The sequence below is a fragment of the Podarcis bocagei genome, assembly GCF_964188305.1.
Source record: "Podarcis bocagei genome assembly, chromosome: 2".
Lineage (NCBI taxonomy): Eukaryota > Metazoa > Chordata > Lepidosauria > Squamata > Lacertidae > Podarcis > Podarcis bocagei.
The window spans coordinates 4046851-4069372 of NC_138126.1; the positions used below are offsets into that span (position 1 = coordinate 4046851).

General features: G+C 45.9%; 2 protein-coding genes across 3 annotated transcripts; one reads left to right on the forward strand and one right to left on the reverse strand.

The window, feature by feature from the left end:
* Positions 1 to 2833: 2833 nt before the first annotated feature.
* Positions 2834 to 12438, reverse strand: LOC308580399 (uncharacterized protein). Its single transcript, XM_081181946.1, has 5 exons — positions 12396 to 12438; positions 8113 to 8195; positions 7787 to 7931; positions 7343 to 7420; positions 2834 to 5369 (listed from the first exon to the last, which is right to left on the reverse strand). Exons 2-5 carry the CDS (start codon positions 8185 to 8187, stop codon positions 2977 to 2979), a joined length of 2691 nt encoding a protein of 896 aa, XP_081038072.1. The 5' UTR covers positions 8188 to 8195; positions 12396 to 12438; the 3' UTR covers positions 2834 to 2976.
* A 63-nt stretch (positions 12439 to 12501) lies between these two features.
* LOC308580933 (uncharacterized protein) lies at positions 12502 to 19107 on the forward strand. 2 transcript variants are annotated; one of them, XM_081183244.1, is made up of 2 exons: positions 12502 to 13184; positions 17167 to 19107. In XM_081183244.1, exon 2 carries the CDS (start codon positions 17318 to 17320, stop codon positions 18503 to 18505), a length of 1188 nt encoding a protein of 395 aa, XP_081039370.1. In that variant the 5' UTR covers positions 12502 to 13184; positions 17167 to 17317; the 3' UTR covers positions 18506 to 19107. The 2 variants fall into 2 exon arrangements, with proteins under 2 accessions (XP_081039370.1, XP_081039371.1); XM_081183245.1 differs by lacking the exon at positions 12502 to 13184 and adding an exon at positions 13224 to 13342.
* Positions 19108 to 22522: the final 3415 nt, after the last annotated feature.

Consider the following 22522-nt stretch of genomic DNA (forward strand, 5'->3'; position numbering starts at 1 on the left):
CTGACTCCTCACCGGTACGCTGCTTTTGCTTCACCTCTGGCACGGCATGAGAACTCCTTCCAAACCGCCCACCTGTAGAAACCTCTGCAGCCACTGACCTTTCTTGCCTCTTCTGCCATTCTTCAATCAAACGCCCAGTAACGTAACTGACTGATAAATCACGCTCCTGTATGCCTTCTAGAGACAAAACTAAATTATCCCAGCTTTCCGGGAGAGAACTCAAAATAATAGCCACCTTCTCCTGCTGGTCTAAGGCACAGTCTCTTTCCTGGAGCGCAGAAAACTTTAACTGTAAACTGTGTAGGTGTTCCTGCATTGTAACCCCAGGCTGTAACATTGCCTTGTACAATGCCTTGCGAATGAACAGCTTGGAAACCGCTGTCTCACGCACATGGAGTTCTTTAAGTGCTTGCCACACACCTCTAGCTGTCTTGATTCCCCTCACATACGGCAACTGGGAATCTTCCAGCCCCAAGACAATTGTGGCCCTTGCTCTTTGGTCTTTATCGAGGTCTTCATCATCAGGCTTCGCAGGAAACTTACTCACCACTTGCCAGAGACGATCCCTCTGCAGCACTGCCTGCATGCGTTCCGACCACAGCAAGTAATTGGAGTCATTCAGACGCTCAAAAGCCATCTGAACTGGTTGTGAGGCCATCTTGAGAGCGATGTCCCTGGAACCCGGAACCAGCTACTCACGACCACCGAGAGAGAAAACAGGAACCACAGCACCCAGCACTCACACGCTGCAGCTGTTGTCCTTGTGTCCGCTGCGTCACCAGCTCACCACGGTCAGGAACCAGCCAGGAACAACCTCTGGAACTACTGGAACCAACACCGTTGATGCTGACACCACCGCAACTCAGGCTGGCAGCACAATGCCCATAACCTCATGGAACTTTGGAGTGTCAGGCATAGCCCTACTGGCTTTAGCCCAAACGTAGTAGAGTTTTCCTGCACAGCGAGGAAGCTAGTTGCGGCAGTAATGACTAGTCAGCTAGACTCAGAATAACTATTTACAGGATTTATTAAAAGGAAAAATAAAACCAGCAGAGTTTCTGCATACAAATAAAAGCAAAATAAACCCTCTCTTTCTCTCTCTCTCTCATAACCATACACAGCACTTCTAACTCCTAACACACCTCACACCAAACTGTGCTAGCAATCCCTAGATAACAGAGTTGAGTGCTGCTCGTTAACCAATCAGAGTGAGTAGTTTCTAGGTCAAGCAGACCTGGGCTTTCTGCCAAGAGTAAATTGACACCAGCTTGAGTTAATTGGTGAAGCTAGAATCTGCAAGTTTCCCACGAGAACCAATTAACAGAAACTGAACAGTCGTAGCTACTCTTCACTTTTCAAGATCCTCCTGGTTCTATGAGAGAGTGGGGCAGAGGAAAGTGGAGAATCTACTGACCTGTTTTTCACCTGGACTGTCCCTTCTTCCTCCATTACATCCTGCATGCCTTCCTCGGTCTCAGAGCTGCTTTATGGGTGGTGTGACACCCCATAAATCACTCAAGGTGACACATTCAACTGCTTTAAACTAAGCATCCTTTATAAGACTGAGTTGGTGCTACCAAAATGGCAAAATGTGTAGCCCATCTCCCCTTTTAAGAGGAGAATTTGGTAATATGAATCCAAAATGTCTGGTTATCTCCACATTTGTCAGAGGCAACATTTCTCTTTCGGATCAAAGGAAATCTGATTCGTAGGACATCTGTATATGATAAAAGAAAGCAATAGTTCTAATATGAATGCCTCACCTGCAGCTGTTTTAATCTAAACATCCTTTATGCTGATATTTTATTTGCTTCTGAATAGACTAAAAGCTGCATTCAAAAAAAAAGGTTGAGTGATAGGACAAACTGAAGAGGTGGTCAGATTATGATCTTTATTTATAATAAAAGATCGGGTGCCAGCAAGAAAACAGGTTAAATTGATTACAAAATAAAGCAGAGCACTGTAGCTCTGCACCTGGACTAATCACAGCCTACCCACAAACAATATAGTATTCCTAGTGTACTCTTTTCTTTCTCTTTCTTTCTTTGGCGATCACTTGTAGCCGAGTAAGATTGTCTTCCATAAACACGGTTTTAACAATGAGTCCGTCAGTGACTGTGGAGGCCAATTCTGGATCCACACGTTCTTCCACAGTGGGGACATTGGTTTCCGGGCGGGAGTTGATCACAGTGTGGATTTGCCAAACATGTCTTCCTCTTAGCACATTTCTGCGTCCTGAGTCTGAGTGTCTTCAAAGCTCATTACACCTTTGGTAAAGGCTGTTCAACAGGAGCACTTGCAGGCTAGTGTACTAAAGTGTAGCCCAATGTGTAGTTTCTGGCTGGTATGGAAGATGCAGTGCGGACGCACTGATGGAGGGGGCTGAGGGGAAAGCTGATTGGACAGCTCAGATTTTAAGGTCTGGTGCCACCCTCTCTTTGGGAGGACTGGCCTGTGGATATCCAATCAGTTATATCACATTTCCCAGAATGGGGAGACCATTTAATATTGGACTTAGTGGTTAAGCTTTGTCTTCACTGCTTCTCCACCTCTGGGTTTCTACGCCGTGTGTGTTCTTTGATGTGCAATAAAGTTTCTACTCTGGCTGAAGATCATTCCACATTCCATACATTTAAATGGTTTCTGCCCAGTATGGGTTCGTAGGTGTAAAGTAGGTGCCAGGCCAAACATTAGGCAGAAAGGGGAGACTGCCTTGGGCAATTAAAAGTTGCAGTTCTAGCAATTTCTTCTTTTTCTTAGGGAAGATGAAACCTTACATCATAATGCATTTTCAGGTGCCACAAGATGGTTGTTTCTACAGTATTAATTTTCCCCCTGTTTTGGTTCCTCCCTCTGCAGTGATGGCTTCAGTCGCTAACAAAGTGCTGTTCACTTTCCATGTATTTTGTTAGTTTTTTTTCTCTGTGGGAATTATCTTGCGTGAAGTTAAGTTTGCTGCTCCGACTGCAGCTCTTTTCATATTCCATTTATTTGGAAGCTTTCTCCCTTGTGTGGGTTCTCGGATGCAGTCAAGTCATCACTCTCACTGAAGCTCTTTGCACACTCCATGCATCTTAATGGTTTCTCCCCAATGTTGATTCTTTGATGTAAGGTAACTGTAGTCCGCAGAATGTTCTTTCCACACTCCATACATTTTAATGGTTTCTCTCCAGAGTGGGTTCTCCGATGTAAAGTAAGTGCACTCCTACAACTGAAGCTCTTCCCGCACTCTAGGCATTTAAATGGTTTCTCCCCAGTGTGGGCTCTCTGATGTATATTAAGTGTAGTCCTTCGACTGAAGCTCTTTCCACACTCCATACACTTAAAAGGTTTCTCCCCGGTGTGTATTCTTTGATGTGCAGTAAGGCTTCCACTGTGCCTGAAGGCCTTTCCACACTCCATGCATTTAAATGGTTGCTCACCAGTGTGGCCTCTTTGATGTACAATAAGTGTACTCCTACGACTGAAGCTCTTTCCACACTCCATGCAATCATATGGTTTCTCCCCTGTGTGGGTCCTTTGATGTAAAGTAAGAGCACTTCTACAACGGAAGTTCTTTCCACACTCCATACATTCTAATGGTTTCTCCCCAGTGTCTGTTTTATGATGTTCTATAAAGCTTCTGTTTTCAAACTCCATACATTTAAAGGGCTTCTCCCTGGTGTGTGTTCTTTGATGTACAGTAAGTGTACTCCGTCGACTGAAACTCTTTCCACACTGCAAACATTTAAATGGTTTCTCCCCAGTGTGCGTTCTTTGATGTACAATAAGTGTAGTACTCCGGCTGAAGCTCTTTCCACACTCCATACACTTATATGGTTTATCCCCAATGTGGGCTTTTTGATGCAAAGTAAGGTAGTAATTGACACTGAAACTCTTTCCACAAACCATACATTTAAATGGTTTCTCTGTTGTGTGGGTTATTTGATGTGCAGTAAGCCTTCCACTCTGTTTGAAGCTCTTTCCACACTCCATACATTTAAATGGTTTCTCTCCAGTGTGGGCTCTTTGATGTAAAATAAGTGTAGTTCTCCAACGAAAGCTCTTTCCACATTCCATACATTTAAATGGTTTCTCTCCGCTGTGCGTTCTTTGATGTAAAGTAAGGTAGTAATTGAAAGTGAAACTCTTTCCACACACCATACATTTAAATGGTTTCTCTGCTGTGTGGGTTCTTTGATGTGCAGTAAGGCTTCCACTTTGGCTGAAGCTCTTTCCGCACTCTGTACATTTAAATGGCTTCTCCCCAGTGTGGGTTCTTTGATGCACAATAAGGATGCTACTTGCACGAAAGCTCTTCCCACACTCCATGCACTTATGCAGTTTTTCCCTAGTGCGGGCTCCCTGATGTAAATTGAGATGATGACTGAGTCCAAAACTCTTTCCGAACACCACAGATTTATGTGGTTTCACCCCTGTGTGTGTTCTTTCATGTGCAGTTAGGTTTCCGCTCTGGCTGAAGCTCTTTCCACACTCCATACATTTAAATGGTTTCTCCCCCGTGTGGGTTCTTAGATGTAAAGTAAGTTTACTCCTACGACTGAAGCTTTTTCCACACTCCATGCATTTAAATGGTTTCTCCTCTGCGTGTTTTTCTTGATGCAAAGTAAGCTGGCAATTGGGGCTTAAACTATTTCGAAACACCATGGATTTAAACGGTTTCTCTTGAGTGTGGGTTCTTTGATGTTTAGTAAGGTTTCCACTCTGGCTGAAGCTCTTTCCACACTCCGTACATTTAAATGGTTTCTCCCCAGTGTGCTTTCTTTGATGTACAATAAGGAAACTACTGGTACAGAAGCTTTTTCCACACTCCATGCATGTATGTGGTTTCTCCCCTGTGTGGGTTCTTTGGTGTAAAGTAAGATGATGATTGAGACTGAAACTTTTCCCACACACCATGCATGTGAACGGTTTCTCCCCTGTGTGGGTTCTTTGATGTGCAGTCAGGTTCCCACTCTGTCTGAAGCTCTTTCCACACTGCATGCATTTAAATGGCTTCTCCCCTGTGTGGGTTTTTCTGTGCTTAATAAGGTTACCAGCACTACTTAACCTCTTTCCACACTCAATGCACTGAAACGCTTTCTCCCCTGTTTGGGTTCTATGATGTACACTGATGCTTTCACTCTGACTGGAGCTCTTTCCACACTCCACACTGCTGCTCCCTGTGCATTCTTCATGTGAATTCAGCTCGACATGGACATCAGTGTCCTGAGGAGTGGAGGATTTCCTTTCCCCATTTTCCAACATGGTTCCTACACGCTTTTGGGATGATTGCTGATTTACAAATTTCTCTTTCGCTGTTTCACACTCCACATTTCCTGATGACCCCACAGATGGCTCTCCATGATTCTCATTCTTCTGCCCATTACCTGTTTTGAGCGAGAAAAAGAAAATGCCATTCAAATCGCAAGACAGAAGCAGAGACCCTCAATACACATTGAACTCAGTTCTTTGCTTATACCTTTCTTCAAGCTTGTCCCCCTCCCTCTCCAGCTGAATCTGAAGTTAATTTCTGAATGTGCTACAATCTCAAGGTCCCTTTCCGCTCCACCTCCCACCTGCTGATCTTTACCTTTCCTTAGAACCCCATCCAAATGGATCTTTTATTGGAGGTTACCGCCCACACACTTCGGCTGCGCTTTCTGCTTGTGTGGTGGCATCTCCTTGCAGCAGAATATTTCCCCGGAGGCAGATGACAAGAACAGTAAGGTAAAGGTACCCTGACTGTTAGGTCCAGTCGCAGACGACTCTGGGGTTGCGGCGTTCATCTCGCTTTACTGGCCGAGGGAGCTGGTGTACAGCTTCCGGGTCATGTGGCCAGCATGACTAAGCCGCTTCTGGTGAAGCAGAGCAGCGCACGGAAATGCCGTTTACCTTCCCGCCAGAAAAGTACCTATTTATCTACTTGCACTTTGATGTGCTTTCGAACTGCAAGGTTGGCAGGAGCAGGGACCGAGCAATGGGAGCTCACCCTGTCGTGGGGATTCGAACCGCCGACCTTCTGATTGGCAAGTCCTAGGCTCTGTGGTTTAACCCACAGCGCCACCCACGTCCCTGACAAGAACAGTAGTCAGAGTCAAATTCTTCAGTCAAGAGCTTCTAGATTGCTTGTTGCACAAGCATTTCAGTTACAAATACATACAAACTATTTACATGCCTACTATATCTCTCCAGCATGGTATAAACTCAGTGTGTGTGTGTGTGTGTGTGTGTGTGTGCGCGCGCACTTTCCTCATGCAGAATTGCAGCCTGCAGTTTCCTTCCTTTATTTGCACCAATCAAGCCAAGAGTGGCACTCCCACACACTAAAGAAAATTCTGGAATCCTCTTTAAAGCTTAAAGGAACTTTTTATCTGTTTCTTGAATAATGTTATCCTAACATCTTCTCCTTCCCCCCAAGTGATGAAGTCTGGTTTGGGAAATACTTTCCAAAAGGCCAGTTAATTCTGAGTACAGTGGTACCTCTGGTTGCGAATGGGATCCATTCCGGAGCCCCATTTGCAACTTGAACAGAATGCAACCCGCGTCTGCACGTGCGCGAGTCGCGATTTGCCGCTTCTGCACATGCATGTAACGTCAATTTCAGCGTCTGCACATGCGCAAGTGGCGAAACCCAGAAGTAACCCTTTCCGGTACTTCCGGGTCACTGCGGGACACAACCTGAAAAGATTTAACCTAAAGTGTATTTAACCCAAGGTATGACTGTACAATATGCCCAGACACTCCTACTGCTACTACTGCCATGGCTCCCTTCCCAAAAGCAGGCAAAGGCAAGATCTTAAATCTCCTGCTGAGGTGATAGCAGAGGGGGCACGTGGACCCAGCAGAATCCACCTGGCACCCGTGAAGAGGATCTCACTGTACATTGACTTCAATTCAAGGGAACCATAGAGGATATTTTGAACTTGAGGTAGTATCTGAGCACATTGGAAGGGGAGACTCAGCCTGGAGAACATCTCTGCTATCTAGAGGCCTAGTAGTGATCCAAAGTTTCATCAAGCAGAGATGTTTGATGGAGTTGGGAGGTCAATAAAGGAGAATAGTCTTGCTGGATCAGACCAAAAGTCTTCCAGACATGGTCAATTTTTGCAGCTTCAGGTATACATGTTCATGCTCTGTGGGGCAGAAGGGGGTGTAACAACAAATGCAAATGTCACCTTTGGACAGGAGCAGAGTTGCTGCATCCTCCTCTCTGTCGTCTATCCAGGCAAGCAAGAAGCCCCATCAGATTTCAAGGAAACAAAGCAGCCAGGAAAAGGCACTCAAGGAGGATGTGAAGCAGGACATAAAGGCATCAGGTTCTCCTCCCTGGAGCAAAAGGGCCCCCTCCCAACACTGGTACCTGCTGAGGTCTCCCCTTCTTTGGGGTCCTGGAGGAATGGATCTTGTCCCTCTTCCCAACAGGAACTGAGGTCTGATTCTGCCAAGGAAAGAGATATTATTGGCTACTTTGGGCCACAAAACTCTCAGTCATTTCAAATCAATCCGTATCTACGTCGACAAAGGCAAAGAGGAGGGATTGCCATATCCAGATGCTATAAAGACCCGCAACATGAGCAGGTGAGGGCCTTGTGGTCCCCACTGTCACAAGGGGCATTTGTGTGAATATATGGATGCTTCTTCAGAGAACAAAGCTGCAAATATTGTAGGGTACATCTGCAAAAATGGGGATCCAAGCGGGCTATTCTTCTTAAATTATTCCTACTCTGCATGAATAAATGGCACAGAAGAGTGGATCCACACCTTCAACGTCTAGCAGTCCAGAGGCATAAAAATGTGCCCTTACCCAGAGAGGCCACCATCTCATAATTCTCCTCCATGATTTCCTTGTGCAGAGCTCTTTGGCCAGGATCCAGCAAAGCCCACTCCTCCTCCGTGAAATGCACAGCCACCTCCTCAAAGGTCAAGAGGGCCTGGAAGGTCACCAGACCCTGGAAGAAGAAGCCAAGACAACTTCTCTTAGATCCCCCTCATCCCTGTCTGTTTGGTTTCTTGGTTCTCAGTTGCTTTTGGTGGCCCTGGGCAGGATAAAGCAACTAGCAAATTCAACCATTAATCATAAATAATACCCAACCAACTCCTACCTGCCCTCCCCCGATTCTGCTTCCTTACCTGAGGGAGCTGCCTGGCACCTTTTCCCACCACACCTGTAAGAAGAGATGGTCCAGACGGTGTCTCTGTGGCCATCAGGCTGCCTGTCACAGAGAAGAAGAATGAGGAGGCCTGAAGGGAACACTTCAAAACAGGAAGCAGCTCTCTAGAGAAGCCATCCCTGGCCCTGCAGGGGAGAGACACAGAATGGGAACAATGCCATCCTTTATACAGGAACTTTCTAATACTATAAGCTACCTAATCGGACTTCACAGAAAGCATTATGGTCCGTACCTCTGCAGTACTCACTTAACAACAACAACAACAACAACAACAACAACAATAATAATTTCAACAACAACAACAACAATAATAATAATAATTTATTATTTATACCCCGCCCATCTGGCTGAGTTTCCCCAGCCACTCTGGGCGGCTCTCGAGTGTTAAAAACAATACAGCATTAAATATTAAAAACTTCCCTAAACAGGGCTGCCTTCAGATGTCTTTTAAAGATAGGATAGCTGCTTATTTCCTTGACATCTGGTGGGAGGGCGTTCCACAGGGCCGGCGCCACTACTGAGAAGGCCCTCTGTCTGGTTCCCTGTAACCTCACTTCTCGCAATGAGGGAACCACCAGAAGGCCCTCAGCGCTGGATCTCAGGGTCCGGGCTGAATGATGGGGGTGGAGAAGCTCCTTCAGGTATACAGGATCGAGGCCGTTTAGGGCTTTCAAGGTCAGCACCAACACTTTGAATTGTGCTCGGAAACGTACTGGGAGCCAATGTAGGTCTTTCAGGACCGGTGTTATGTGGTCCCGGCGGCCGCCCCCAGTCACCAGTCTAGCTGCTGCATTCTGGATTACCGTATTTTTTGCTCTATAACACGCACCTGACCATAACACGCACGTAGTTTTTAGAGGAGGAAAATCCGTAGGCATGCCACCCGTAGGCATTCCCTCCATAACACGCACAGACATTTCCCTTTACTTTTTAGGAGGAAAAAAGTGAGTGTTATGGTGCAAGAAATACGGTAATTGCAGCTTCCCGGTCACCTTCAAAGGTGGCCCTACGTAGAGCACATTACAGTAATCCAAGCGGGAGATAACTAGAGCATGCACCACATGCATGAGACAGTCCACGGGCAGGTAGGGTCTTAGCCTGCGTACCAGGTGGAGCTGGTAGACAGCTGCCCTGGACACAGAATGAACCTGCACCTCCATGGACAGATGTAAGTCCAGAATGACTCCCAGGCTGTGCACCTGGTCCTTCAGGGGCACAGTTACCCTATTCAGGACCAGGGAGTCCCCCACACCCGCCCACTCCATCCCCCAAAAACAGTCCTTCTGTCTTGTCAGGATTCAACCTCAATCCATTAGCCGCCATCCATCCTCCAACTGCCTCCAGACACTTACACAGGACCTTCACCGCCTTCACTGGTTCTGATTTGAAAGAGAGGTAGAGCTGGGTGGACTTATTGCTTGCTCCAAAACAGCCATCCAGGATATCCCCTTTCTGACCTTTTGACACATTTGAAGCCCTAAAATATTGACAAGACTCCCTGGTTGGAAGAAAGCTGACATCTGGAGGGCATCTCCATCTCAGCTCAAACATGAAATGTAGTTTGTGGGGCAGAGATAGGAAGATTAGTGACTTATGGCCCTCCAGGGCTTCCTCTAATAATAATAAATTTTATTTATACCCCGCCCTCCCCTGCCAGAGCCGGGCTCAGGGTGGCTAACACCAATAAAATAAAATCGCAGTAAAAACATAATAGGGGGGAAAGAGAGGGAGAAAATTTAAAATATAGGTTAAAATGCAATTTAAAATGCAGCCTCATTATAAAATAGCTGATAAATCAAGACCATAAAGGGGAGGGAAACATAAGGGTCAGACCGAGTCCAAACCAAAGGCCAGGCGGAACAGCTCCGTCTTGCAGGCCCTGCGGAAAGATGTCAAGTCCCGCAGGGCCCTAGTCTCTTGTGACAGAGCGTTCCACCACGTTGGGGCCAGTACTGAAAAGGCCCTGGCCCTGGTTGAAACCAATCTAACCTCCTTGAGACCACCAAAGTGTTGTTATTTGTGGACCTTAAGGTCCTCTGCGGGGAATACCAGGAGAGGCGGTCCCGTAGGTATGTGGGTACTAGGCTGCACAGCGCTTTAAAGGTCAAAACCAGCACCTTAAACCTGACCCTGTACTCCACCGGGAGCCAGTGCAGTCTAAGAGTGTCGGTGTGTGTGAACTGTTTAATATTCCAGCACAGTGAGGTGGAACAGGGTGAGAAATAACTGGGGGGGGGGTCAAAATAGGCTGCAGGGCATCCCTCCTGAACACAGTTTCAAACCCTCCTCTATCTTGATGGAGCACATAGAAAATAATAGCAAGATTGATATTATACACACAAGGCAAAAATGCAAACATTTCCAAGCTATCTCTCTCTCACATACCCAGAGATGTCCAAGATTGAGGAATGATATACAGAGAGGAGAGACAGAAGGGAAAGAGGGAACTGAGGGTGCAAGCAAGTGAAAAGTGCCCTTTCTTCTAGTGACCAAAGGAGGGGACCCTTGGAAGCAGGCAATTGGCAGTAATAACAACAGAAAACCTTGCCATTCATGGAGAGGAAGTCCCGCAAATGTTTCAAGAGTGGCACACCAAGTCCTCCAACCTTTATCCTTACAACAAGAGCAGTACAGCACCCCCTCACCATTTGCCTCCCCCCTCAACGCCCCCTCCAATAGTATCATTGATTCCTTTTGGCTCCTTCCCACATCAGCCTCTTTCTTGCTAAGGAAGCTCCCAAAGCCAATAATAATAATAATAATAATAATAACAACAACAAATGCACTCTACGTGGGGCTACCTTTGAAAGTGACTTGGAAACTGCAATTAATCCAGAATGCGGCAGCTAGACTGGTGACTGGGAGTGGCCGCCAAGACCACATAACACCGGTCCTGAAAGACCTACATTGGCTAGCAGTACGTTTCCGAGCACAATTCAAAGTGTTGGTGCTGACCTTGAAAGCCCTAAATGGCCTCGGTCCAGTATACCTGAAGGAGCGTCTCCACCCCCATCGTTCAGCCCGGACACTGAGATCCAGCACCGTGGGCCTTCTGGCTGTTCTCTCGCTGCGAGAAGTGAAGTTACAGGGAACCAGGCAGAGGGCCTTCTCGGTAGTGGCACCTGCCCTGTGGAACGCCTTCCCAGCAGATGCAATAAACAACTACAGTGGTACTTCAGGTTACATACTCTTCAGGTTACATACGCTTCAGGATACAGACTCCGCTAACCCAGAAATAGTTAACCTCGGGTTAAGAACTTTGCTTCAGGATGAGAACAGAAATTGTGTGACAGCGGGAGGCCCCATTAGCTAAAGTGGTGCTTCAGGTGAAGAACAGTTTCAGGTTAAGAACAGACCTCCAGAACAAATTAAGTTCTTAACCCGAGGTACCACTGTATTTTACTTTTAAAAGACAACTGAACTGTTTAGGGAAGTTTTTAATGTCTGACGCTGTGTTGTTTTTAATATTTGGTTGGAAGCCGCCCAGAGTGGCTGGGGAAACCCAGCCAGATGGGCAGGATATACCGGTGTGTATACACACACACATACACACACATAATATAATATAATTAATATAATAAATTATGTTATATTATATTTTATAATATAATATTTATATGCCATTCTTGTCAAGATGTTTCCACTGTACAACAGCAGCCTCCCTGCCCCCCCATCTCTCCCCCCCCCCCGCCCGCAGCCTGGAAGGAGCAGTGGCTGAAGGAAGGAAAGGGTCATAGGGTGATGAGGGGGTGGCAGGAGGTAGGGGGGTTGTAAGACAAAGCCGGAGCATCGCTAGCCAGGCTGGGGGGGGGGGGTGCAATCCCTCCGAGCTCAGCGGGATTTGCACAATTCTGAGCAAGAATGCGCGGGGGTCCAAACCCGCTGCTCACTGTGCAAAGATGCACAAAACATCGTAGGAACAAACCCCGAATGAAATATTTACGATCGATTATGTTATATATAATAATAATATTTAATGCAAGTTGGTCATTGTGGGAGGGGGAGCAGCTGTCAGCTGGCGGCTCTGCAGCGTCCCGGTCAGATTGCACCAAAATGTCTTCGCCTGCTTCCAAGGACGAAGATCTTGCAAAAGGCAAGCCCGGAGGGAAAGGGTGGGGGAGCCAATTCCCTGCTTTCCTCTCATTCCCCACGCGCCCCCCCCCCCAAATAAAACCCTTTCCCTCCTCCTCCTCTTCCCCCCCCCCCAGCTGCGCTGTTTGCAGATGCAAATCCTACCCGCACCTTCTACTCCTCCTCCTCCTCTCCACGGCTGCTTCTCTTCCGGGGATATGGTCGGAGACCCCTCCCAGACTGCCCCCCCCACTCCAAAACATCCTGCCTCTCTAGGAAGCGGAGCTCGTTGGCCCAGATGGAGGGGTTGAGTGGCAGGAGGTTCCCACTCTCCTCCCTGCAAGCAGAAATTCCCTTCCCTGCTGCAAACAAGCTCTGTAATCCCATTTATTTTGCAAGAAGGTGCAAGGTTCAATCTCCGGCAGCGGCAGTAATTTACGACAACCCTAAAGGGTAGCCCAGTGTTGTTATAATGCACATATTTTTTAAAAAGGGGGGGTGTATGAAGTTGTATGGAGAGGCGCAGAACAGCTGCTTTGCATGCAGAAGGTCTCAGATTCAATGCTTTGCATGCAAAAGGAGACACCAGGTTCAATCCTCGACAGGGAAAGAACCCGCCCCTTTGAAAAAAAAAACCTGGGGGATGAAGGTTGGACCCCCTCCCCTCCCCTATGCATATTTTGCACAAGCCTGACTCGCACCAGGATCCTGAAACGAAGGGGGCTCTTCTGCAAGTATAGTTCTATGGGCCCGCGCGTTCAAAGGGGAACCCGAAGTGTTGCTACTCAACGTGTCGGAAGTTTCAAGACAAAGGCAATAGGAGTCCCTCCAGAGGCGGGAGGTTTTAGAAAAGGGAGGAGGGGTGTGTCGGTGGAGGAAAACGCCCGCCCCCCTTTTTATTGCAGGAATGGAAACTGGATTAACGATCTAGGGAGGCAAACGGCCGGAGAGGACAAAGAGGTAAAGACGCAGCCTGGGGTGGGAGGGGTGATGAGAGGGGGAGAGGGAAAGAAGACCCCCCACACACACACACCCCACAAGAGCCGTTCCTGGGACCCATCGGCAGGGGCCCAGATCTATGCATCCCAGCTGCAAAGTGGGGACTCAACACCTGCAAGGTTTGCATTGCATTTGAAGCCCCCCCCCCCACCAAGAAGAGGTCGCCCCCACTTTCAAATTCACTATGTGCAGCGCTGTTCAGGGAAGTTTTTAATGTATGATATTGTAGTGTTTTAGTGGTTTCTATGGAAGCCGCCCAGAGTGGCTGGGGAAACCCAGCCAGATGGGCGGGGTACAAATAATAAATTATTATTATTATTATTATTATTATTATTATTATTATTATTATTAGTATTATTATAGTGCGGTGTGGGGTGCACGGCGTCTTCCTACAGAGGCATAGGCGCCGACTCCATGGGGCTTGAGGGGGCCCGAGCCCCCTCAAAAATTCGTTTGGGGGGGCTCCGCCCCCCCAATAATCTCGGGCGCCCCTCCAGCAGAGCGCCATCGCCGCCCCTCCCCCAGCCCAAAATGCACAGGGTCGGGCTGCATGCCTCCTGCCCTCCCTCCCGAGCAAAAGCTCCACCCAATTTCCTTCAGAGCTGATTAATAGGCGCAGCACGCTCTCCCCTATTCGCTCACGAGGAGGCGGCGCCACTTTATTTGCATATTCATGAGCTTATTTATTATTCATGAGCTTTCCCGGGGGCCCCCCCAATATTTTTTATAAGTCCGCGTCCCTGTACAGAGGAAACCCCCCGCAGGGATTCCATTGCACAATCTCCTTTGAGGACCAAGGGATGCTCACCTGCCCTGCTGGGGTCCGAGCCGAGGTCCCAAACCTGGCAGGAGATCCCCAGGGTCTCCGCGCCTGTCGGGTCCTTTTGGCAGGAGAGATGGAGAGGAGGGAGTCCATGCAAGGCTTAAAGGAAGCGAGGGAGACCAGGAGAGAGACGAACCCCCCCCCTCTCATGCGAGGCCCCTCCGGATGGAGAGTTTTACCTGCTGTTCGGGGCGCAGGGCGAGGGGTGAGCTGCGCCAAGGGGACGGAGAGAGGAGGGCAGAGGAAGTTGGGGGGCTGAGGGAGCCATGGGGGGGGGGGAGCCAAGCCCAGCATTGCCAGTAGGTGGAACGGCATTTTTGGAAACAGAATTTCCTTTGTTCTTGCATTTTCTTACTCTTCCTCCCTTACCTGGGTTTTCTTCTCTTCTTTACCTAGACCTTTAGGAGCTCTCCAGAATAATATTCCCCACTGTGGGACCACTGAGTTCCTTTATCCTAATAAGTTGTCTTCCTTTTTCTTCCTGGTCTGTTTATTTCTTGCTATACAGTTACCTGCTTAAGTACAAATTGAGCTGGCGAGAGGGTTGGCTTGACTAACTGCTGTGGGGAGGGGAATGTTGACAACCCACAAGGGACCCCCTTTCTCCCTGCAGAGAAGGAACCTATCATGGTCAGTAGAAATGTTCATGTTCAAATATATAAAAGGATGTCACCTAGAGGAGGGAGAAAGGTTGTTTTCTGCTGCTCCAGAGAAGCGGACACGGAGCAATGGATCCAAACTACAAGAAAGAAGATTCCACCTAAACATTAGGAAGAACTTCCTGACAGTAAGAGCTGTTTGACAGTGGAATTTGCTGCCACGGAGTGTGGTGGAGTCTCCTACTTTGGAGGTCTTTAAGCAGAGGCTTGACAACCATATGTCAGGAGTGCTCTGATGGTGTTTCCTGCTTGGCAGGGGGTTGGACTCGATGGCCCTTGTGGTCTCTTCCAACTCTATGATTCTATGATTCACTTTCCACTGCATGGCTGATTATTTATACTGTTGGACACCAGTTCAAAAATATGGGTGGAGGGTGCTATGGAAATGCTTTTGGATTTATATATCAATTATATACAGTGGTACCTCTGGTTAAGAGCTTAATTTGTTCTGGGATTCCGTTCTTAACCTGAAACTGTTCTTAACCTGAAGCACCACTTTAGCTAATAGGTCCTCCCGCTGCCACCGCGCCGCCAGAGCACGATTTCTGTTCTCATCCTGAAGCAAAGTTCTTAACCCGAGGTACTGTTTCTGGGTTAGTGGAGTCTGTAACCTGAAGCGTCTGTAACCTGAGGTACCACTGTATTGAAAGCTTCTATATTATTTCTTGTTTTTGGTAGAGTCTGTTACAAGCTGCGATACCATCCATCAGCATCAAAAGATAATAGGTGTATGCACTTTCTCAGTCTGGTGGGCTTCAAGGGTAAAGGACCCAAAGTCATGATAGACAATCCAGTTTCCATTGCTGGAGGGTTTGCATGTGGGCATGTGCATATTCAAGCCAAGGATTGCCAGTTATCACAGCTGAGGTGTGTGAGAAAGTTGGTGGGTGGGATTGCAGTTTATAGCAACCCTGTGGTTTACTCAGTCTGAGTAGATTTTGTGGTGCATCCTTGACACCGAGACCAAAATATCTTCACAAAGACTCACAGGTCAATGGTCACATGAGCTTTCGTGTTCCACAGTGCACACCATCGGAATGCAGCTTACAAAAATATAAGCCATAATATGCTTCTTTGCCATTAACAGGCCACTAGATATTCGTTGTCTGTGTTTCAAAAGATGAATATTTTAAAATGCTTTTACAGGACATGAATAGCAGCTCATGTTTTATTTATTCCACATAGGAGAGACTCTGAGACACAAGTCTGAGCTCCTCCCATGAAACAGAAAAATGCAGAGACTTTGCCCTGGACAAATTGAGAGTTGTCTTTCCACTTTGCTGCCAGACTGTAGCTCTGTGTGTCTCATTTCAGTGTGTAGGAACATAGAAAGTTCCCCTCTGGATCAGGATCAGAGCCCCTCTTGCCCAGAATCCTGTTCTCACAGTGACCAGCCAAGGAGAAACCCACTAACAGGGCCTGAGTGCAAAAGCTCCCTCCCCTCTCGGGATTCCCAGCTGCTGCAATTCAGATGAATAATACCGTTGAAGATGGAGGGAGAAGATTGCTAGTAGCTGGGAACTGAAGGACTGTTACTGAAATGGTGGGTTGTTCTGACAGTGTAGACACAACAGAGCAGCCTCAGGAAACAAATGGTGCAGGATTAGGTAACTTGTACGGTTTGTTGGAAAGTATCAGGAAGATGTTACAGGTCACGGAGGAAGGAGGAAACGGAATATAGATATTTAGCATGTTCGCGAAGGGGAAAGATGGAGAAAGTGCTACCCTCAGATGTTGCTGCACTACAACTCCCATCACCCCTGGCCATTGGCACTTGGAGTCCAACCACATCTGGAGGGCCAGAGGTGCATAGAAGGTTCCTCTTGGTGTTCAGTGTTACTTGGGAGTTGTAGGCAGAACTGAATACTAAGGGTTCTTGAGACAGTTTTCAGGGATTATTATAGATATCATACCCTACAAAATCTAAATTGCCTACACTAAATGAACGTTTGGATGATATCCCAAAAGATGTCTGGCTTATATTCTAGAAGATGTTCCGGTGATACTCCAGAAGTGAGCGTAGCAGAAGTTCTGAAGCACAGCCCAGGCTAAGAAATGGTGGAAACATCTCTTGTTTGAACCTCCTCCCTCTAAAATAATATTCATTCATTTCATCCTTACAAGTGATCTTTAATACTAACTGTTTTCAGTGCCACACACATTCCCTGTTGGAGCAGAGATGGTACGTCCGGGAGACCTTGGCCACCCAACCCAAAGAAGGAAGGATAATGAGAGGGTCCTGGACAGGGAATTTCCACTAAGATATTCCTGTATTACAATACAGGCAGAAGGTCAGGCAGAACATTCGCTAACTAGTCTTCCTCAGGGAGACATAGAGAGGAGAGTATCTAGGAGATGTTAAAATAAGAGTAAGTGATAATTGGTCTTGCTGTGTGTTAAGTTCTCTTTTTCTCTTCCTAACTTCCTAACTAACAAGATTTTCTTTCCACTCCACTTCCAGAAAGGCAACAGAGAAGACATTCAGAATTCTGAGGGTCCATCTGCAATTTCATTGGGAAAAACAAATAAAATATTCAGATGAAGAAAATATTTAGACATGTGGAATGCGCTTCAGTCAGTTTGCACGGTTATCACATCAATGAACTCATACAATGGAGAAACCATTTAAAGGCATGGAGTGTGGAAAGCGCTTAAGTGGTAATGGAACTCTTGCAAAATGTCAAATTCAAACTGAGAAGAAACCATTTCAGTGTATGGAGTGTGGAAAGATCTTCAATCATAGTTCACACCTTACTGTACATCGTCGAACTCACACGGGTGAGAAACCATATAAATGCTCAGAGTGTGGAAAGAGCTTCAGTAATAATGGAGCCTGCAAAAAACACCAACGAATTCACACAGGGGAGAAACCATATAAATGTTTGGAGTGTGGAAGGTGCTTCAATAATAGTGGAAACCTTACTGTACATCAACGAATTCACACAGGGGAGAAACCATTTAAGTGCACACAGTGTGGAAAATGCTTCAGTTGTAGTGGAAAACTTACTTTACATCAACGAACTCATACAGGAGAGAAACCGTTTAAATGCACACAGTGTGAAAAGTGCTTCACTAATAGTGGAAGTCTTAATTCACATATCCAAACTCACACAGGAGAAAAGACGTTTGTATGTATGGAGTGTGGAAAGGCCTTCTGTCATAGTGGATCTCTTATAACACATCAGCGAACACACACGGGAGAAAAACCATTTACATGTATGGAGTGTGGGAAAGGTTTTATACATAGTGGAAATCTTAATTTACATCTCCGATCTCACACAGGGGAGAAACCATTTAAATGTACAGAGTGTGGAAAGAGCTTCAGTCAAAGTGCACATTTTAGAATACATCAAGTAACCCACACAGGAGAGAAGCCATTTAAATGTATGGAGTGTGGAAAGAGCTTCAGTTATAGTGGAAATCTTGATATACATCTACGAACTCATACAGGGGAGAAACCATTTAAATGTATGGAATGTGGAAAGAGCTTCACTCAAAGTGGACATTTTAGAATACATCAACAAAGCCACACAGGAGAGAAACCATTTAAATGTATGGAGTGTGGAAGGAGCTTCAGTGATAAAGGAAGTCTTACAAAACACCAACAAACCCACACGGGGGAGAAAACTTTAAAATGTTTGGAGTGCGGGAAGTGCTTTAGTGAGATTGGCGCTCTTACAAAACATTGTCGGACTCACACAGGAGAGAAACCATTTAAATGTATGGAATGTGGAGAGAGCTTCACTAAGAATGGAAGCCTTGCAAACCATCAACAAACTCACAGAGGAGAAACCGTTTAAATGGATGGAGTGCTGAAAGCACTTCAGTTATAACTAAATGCTTGCGAAACACGCCCTGCCCTCTCATGCGGGAAAAACCTTTTAGTTCTATGGAGTGTGGAGAGTATTACCCTCAGAGTTTGCTCTTCCCATGACATCACGGATTCCTATAGGGGGAAATTGGTGGTGGAAGCATGGTGTGTATTTGATGTTTTTGGTGTTTCCATGTAAAGCTATACATATATGTATTAAAATAATGAAAGTAATGTCTCACAATAATAAGTTTAATAATATGTACTGGGGGGAGTGTGAACCTGCTGATGTGAATGATGGTGGGCTGAGGAGAGAGACAGAGAGAGGAAGGAAGGAAGACAGACAGACAGGGAGAAAGGCATAACATTCAGATTGCATTTTGGGAAAGATTATGGAAAACAGATCTGAAATTCACAGCATGTTGTACGCTGAAAGAAAATTATATGAGAATGATGTACCTGTGGTATTTGACTCCTAGTAAGCTCCCAAAAAGTGACGCGGGTGGTGCTGTGGTCTAAACCACAGAACCTAGGGCTTGCTGATCAGAAGGTCAGTGGTTCGAATCCCCACGACAGGATGAGCTCTTGTTGCTCAGTCCCAGCTCCTGCCAACCTAGCAGTTCGAAAGTACGTCAAAGTGCAAGTAAATAAATAGGTATCGCTCTGGTGGGAAGGTAAACGGCGTTTCTGTGCACTGCTCTGGTTCGCCAGAAGCGGCTTAGTCATGCTGGCCACATGACCAGGAAGCTGTACACCGGCTCCCTCGGCCTATACAGCGAGATGAGCACTGCAACCCCAGAGTCGTCCGTGACTAGACCTAATGGTCAGGGGTCCCTTTACCTTTAAGCTGCCAAAAATGTATAGAACAAGTACAAATATGTGCTGGGAGTGTAAAGAAAAAGAAGGTACCTTTTATCATATGTGGTGGTTGTGTAAAGTAATAAAGTCTTTATGGGAAATGATCTATAACAAACTGGAAAAAAAATGTTTAAAACAATTTTTGTATAAAAAACACACCCAGAAGCCTTCTTATTAGGAATTGTAGGTTCTGACATTCCAAAGGAACAGAAAAGGCTCTTCATGTATGTGAAAACAGCAGTACGGATGCTATTAGCCCAGAGATTGAAAGAAAAAAGAGTCCCTACTAGAGAGGAATGGCGAACCGAGTTGTTAGACTACACTGAAATAGCAAAACTGACCGGAAAGGTCAGGGACCAAAAAGACAAAAACATCAAGAAAGAATGGCGAAAATTTATAATTTACATAAGAGACTACTGTAACCAGAAGAAAACATTAGCAGGATTTTAATCTCATTTGTAATGTAACAAATACTATGGACAATATGGATACGACATGAAATGATTTGCAGTTGAAAATGTTGACAATAGCATTGGGGGGAACTTGAGATTAAAAAAAGAATGGCAGATGAAGGTGATCGACTACATGGAATTGGCAGAAATGACCGGCAGAATCCGAGACCAGGGAGAAGAGTTGGTGAAAGAAGACTGGAAGAAATTTAAAGACTATTTACAGAAATATTGTAAAATTAATGAATGTTAGAAGCATGTTGGATAGAAACTAAGGGGTTTCCAGCTGTAATGCTTTAGGAGGTACGAAAAAATGGTTTACAAATGGGTAAAAGCTTAATGGTAAGGATTTGCTGAACTAACAAATTGAAGTGGAATACAAAGAAGGGAGGTATGAGGAGGTCTGGGGAAATAAGCGTAAGGAAGATATGTTATGGGAAATTATTTGTTTTTTAACTGTTTTTATGTTGTATTTTGTTTCTTTTTATTTTTCATTTTCATTGTTATATTTTAAAAACTTTAATAAATATCTTTTGGGGAAAAAGAGATTAAAAAAAAATCTCTGTGTGGATATGTATTCGGTTTTGCTATAAATTTTTATTTGGAAAACAAATAAAAAGAGAGTGAGAAAGCCTGCCTGTGAGATCCAATTTCCCCCCTTCTCTCCTTTGTAGCCCCTCACCCAGCTCTCACCGTTGGACTTTTAATATGGTAAGTGACATGAAGAGACAGAACAGGCAGCCTTCATCTTCCTCATCCCCAGTTTGCTTTTTATTTTAGATTAATTTTTCTCTTCACCCCCCTTCACCCATCTTGTCTTGCCCCTCCCACCCACTCCTTTCTTCCTTAATGCTGGGGGGGGGAGCCCCTGCAACATCCTCTCTCATTCTTTTATCACATTTTTCGCTGTATAAGACACACTTTTCCCCTCCTAAAAAGTAAGGGGAAATGTGTGTGCGTCTTATGGAGCGAGTGCAGGCGGGAGGCTCTGCTCAGCGCTCTGAGCCGCGTGGAGCGTGTGTGCGGCTCGTGCGGGTCCTAACATCTTCCATTCTGTGTACATGACCAAGCCAGTGTGGTCAATGCTGCAACCCGCAAGTGGGGTGGGGGGAGGGAGGGTTATTGGCCAGCAGGGTGTTTATTGCTCTTGTTTTTATTATGTATTTTGTATTTCTTTGTTGTATTATGATGTTGTGAACCACCCTGAGATCTATGGGCAAAGAAAATAAAAAGATAGAGCACATACAGTGGTACCTCGCAAGACGAATGCCTCGCAAGACAAAAAACTCGCTAGACGAAAGGTTTTTCCGTTTTCGATTTGCCTCGCAAGACGAATTTCCCTATGGGCTTGCTTCGCAAGACGAAAACGTCTCGTGACTTTGTTTCCTTTGTCTAAAAACAAAGACATGTTTTGTTTATAAAGTTAATTTATTTTCCCTTCAATTTTTGAACTGCTCTTTACAGTATGTGTGACTTTAAAGAGCAGTTAATAAACTGTTGTTGTACCAAATTTGGCTTTGTTTGGACTTTTTTTGACCATAGGAACGCATTAATTGATTTTCAATGCATTCCTATGGGATTTCGTGATTCGCAAGACGGAAAATTCGCTAGATGACAAAACTTGCGGAACGAATTAATTTCGTCTTGCGGGGCACCACTGTATTTGTTTGAGAATGTCCTGTCAGATGCTGCCCAAAATCTTCCTGATGCAACCATACGGAGGGCAATGAGGCATCGCTACTGGAGGGTGTAAGTTGCCCGTTGGTTGTAGTACACAAGCTTAACATGAGTCAACAGTGTGATGCAGCAGCAAAAAAAGCTGATGCTGTTCTCGGATGCTTCAACAGAAGTCTAGCATCCTGATCAAGGAAAGAAGAAGAAGAGTTTGGATTTGATATCCTGCTTTATCACTACCCGAAGGAGTCTCAAAGCGGCTAACATTATCCTTTCCCTTCCACCCCCACAACAAACACTCTGTGAGGTGAGTGGGGCTGAGAGACTTCAGAGAAGTATGACTTGCCCAAGGTCACCCAGCAGCTGCATGTGGAGGAGCGGGAAAGCAAACCCGGTTCACCAGATTACGAGTCTACCACTCTTAACCACTACACCACACTGGCTCTCCTAGTCCTAGTCCTTCTCTGTTCTGCCTTGGTCAGACCACACCTGGAGTATGGTGTCTAGTTCTGGGTGCCACAATTTGAGGAGGGTATTGACAAGCTGGAAAATGTGCAGACTTTAAAGGATCTTGAAGCCCAGCCTTATGAGAAGTGGTTGAGGGAGTGGGTCGTGTTTAGCTTAGAAAAGAGGAGATATGAGAGCCATATTCAGATATCTAAAGGGCTCCCCCTTGGAAAATGGAGGGGAGGACTCAAACGCATGACTTCCAAGTTACGAGAAAGGAGACTCTGACTAAACATCAGGAAAAACTTTCTGGCAGTAAGAGCTGTTCAACAGTGGAACAGACTCCCTCAGAAGGTAGTGGACTCTCCTTCCTTGGAAGTTTCTGAGCAGAGGTTGGACGGCTATCTCTCAGGGATGCTTTAGTTAAGATTCCTGCATTGCAGGGAGTTGGACTAGATGACCACCAGGGTCCCTCCCAATTCTATAATCAGTGATAGAAGTGACTTAGAGCACTGTGTCACCTTTTGTTGTTGTTTAGTCGTTTAGTCTTGTCCGACTCTTTGTGACCCCCTGGACCA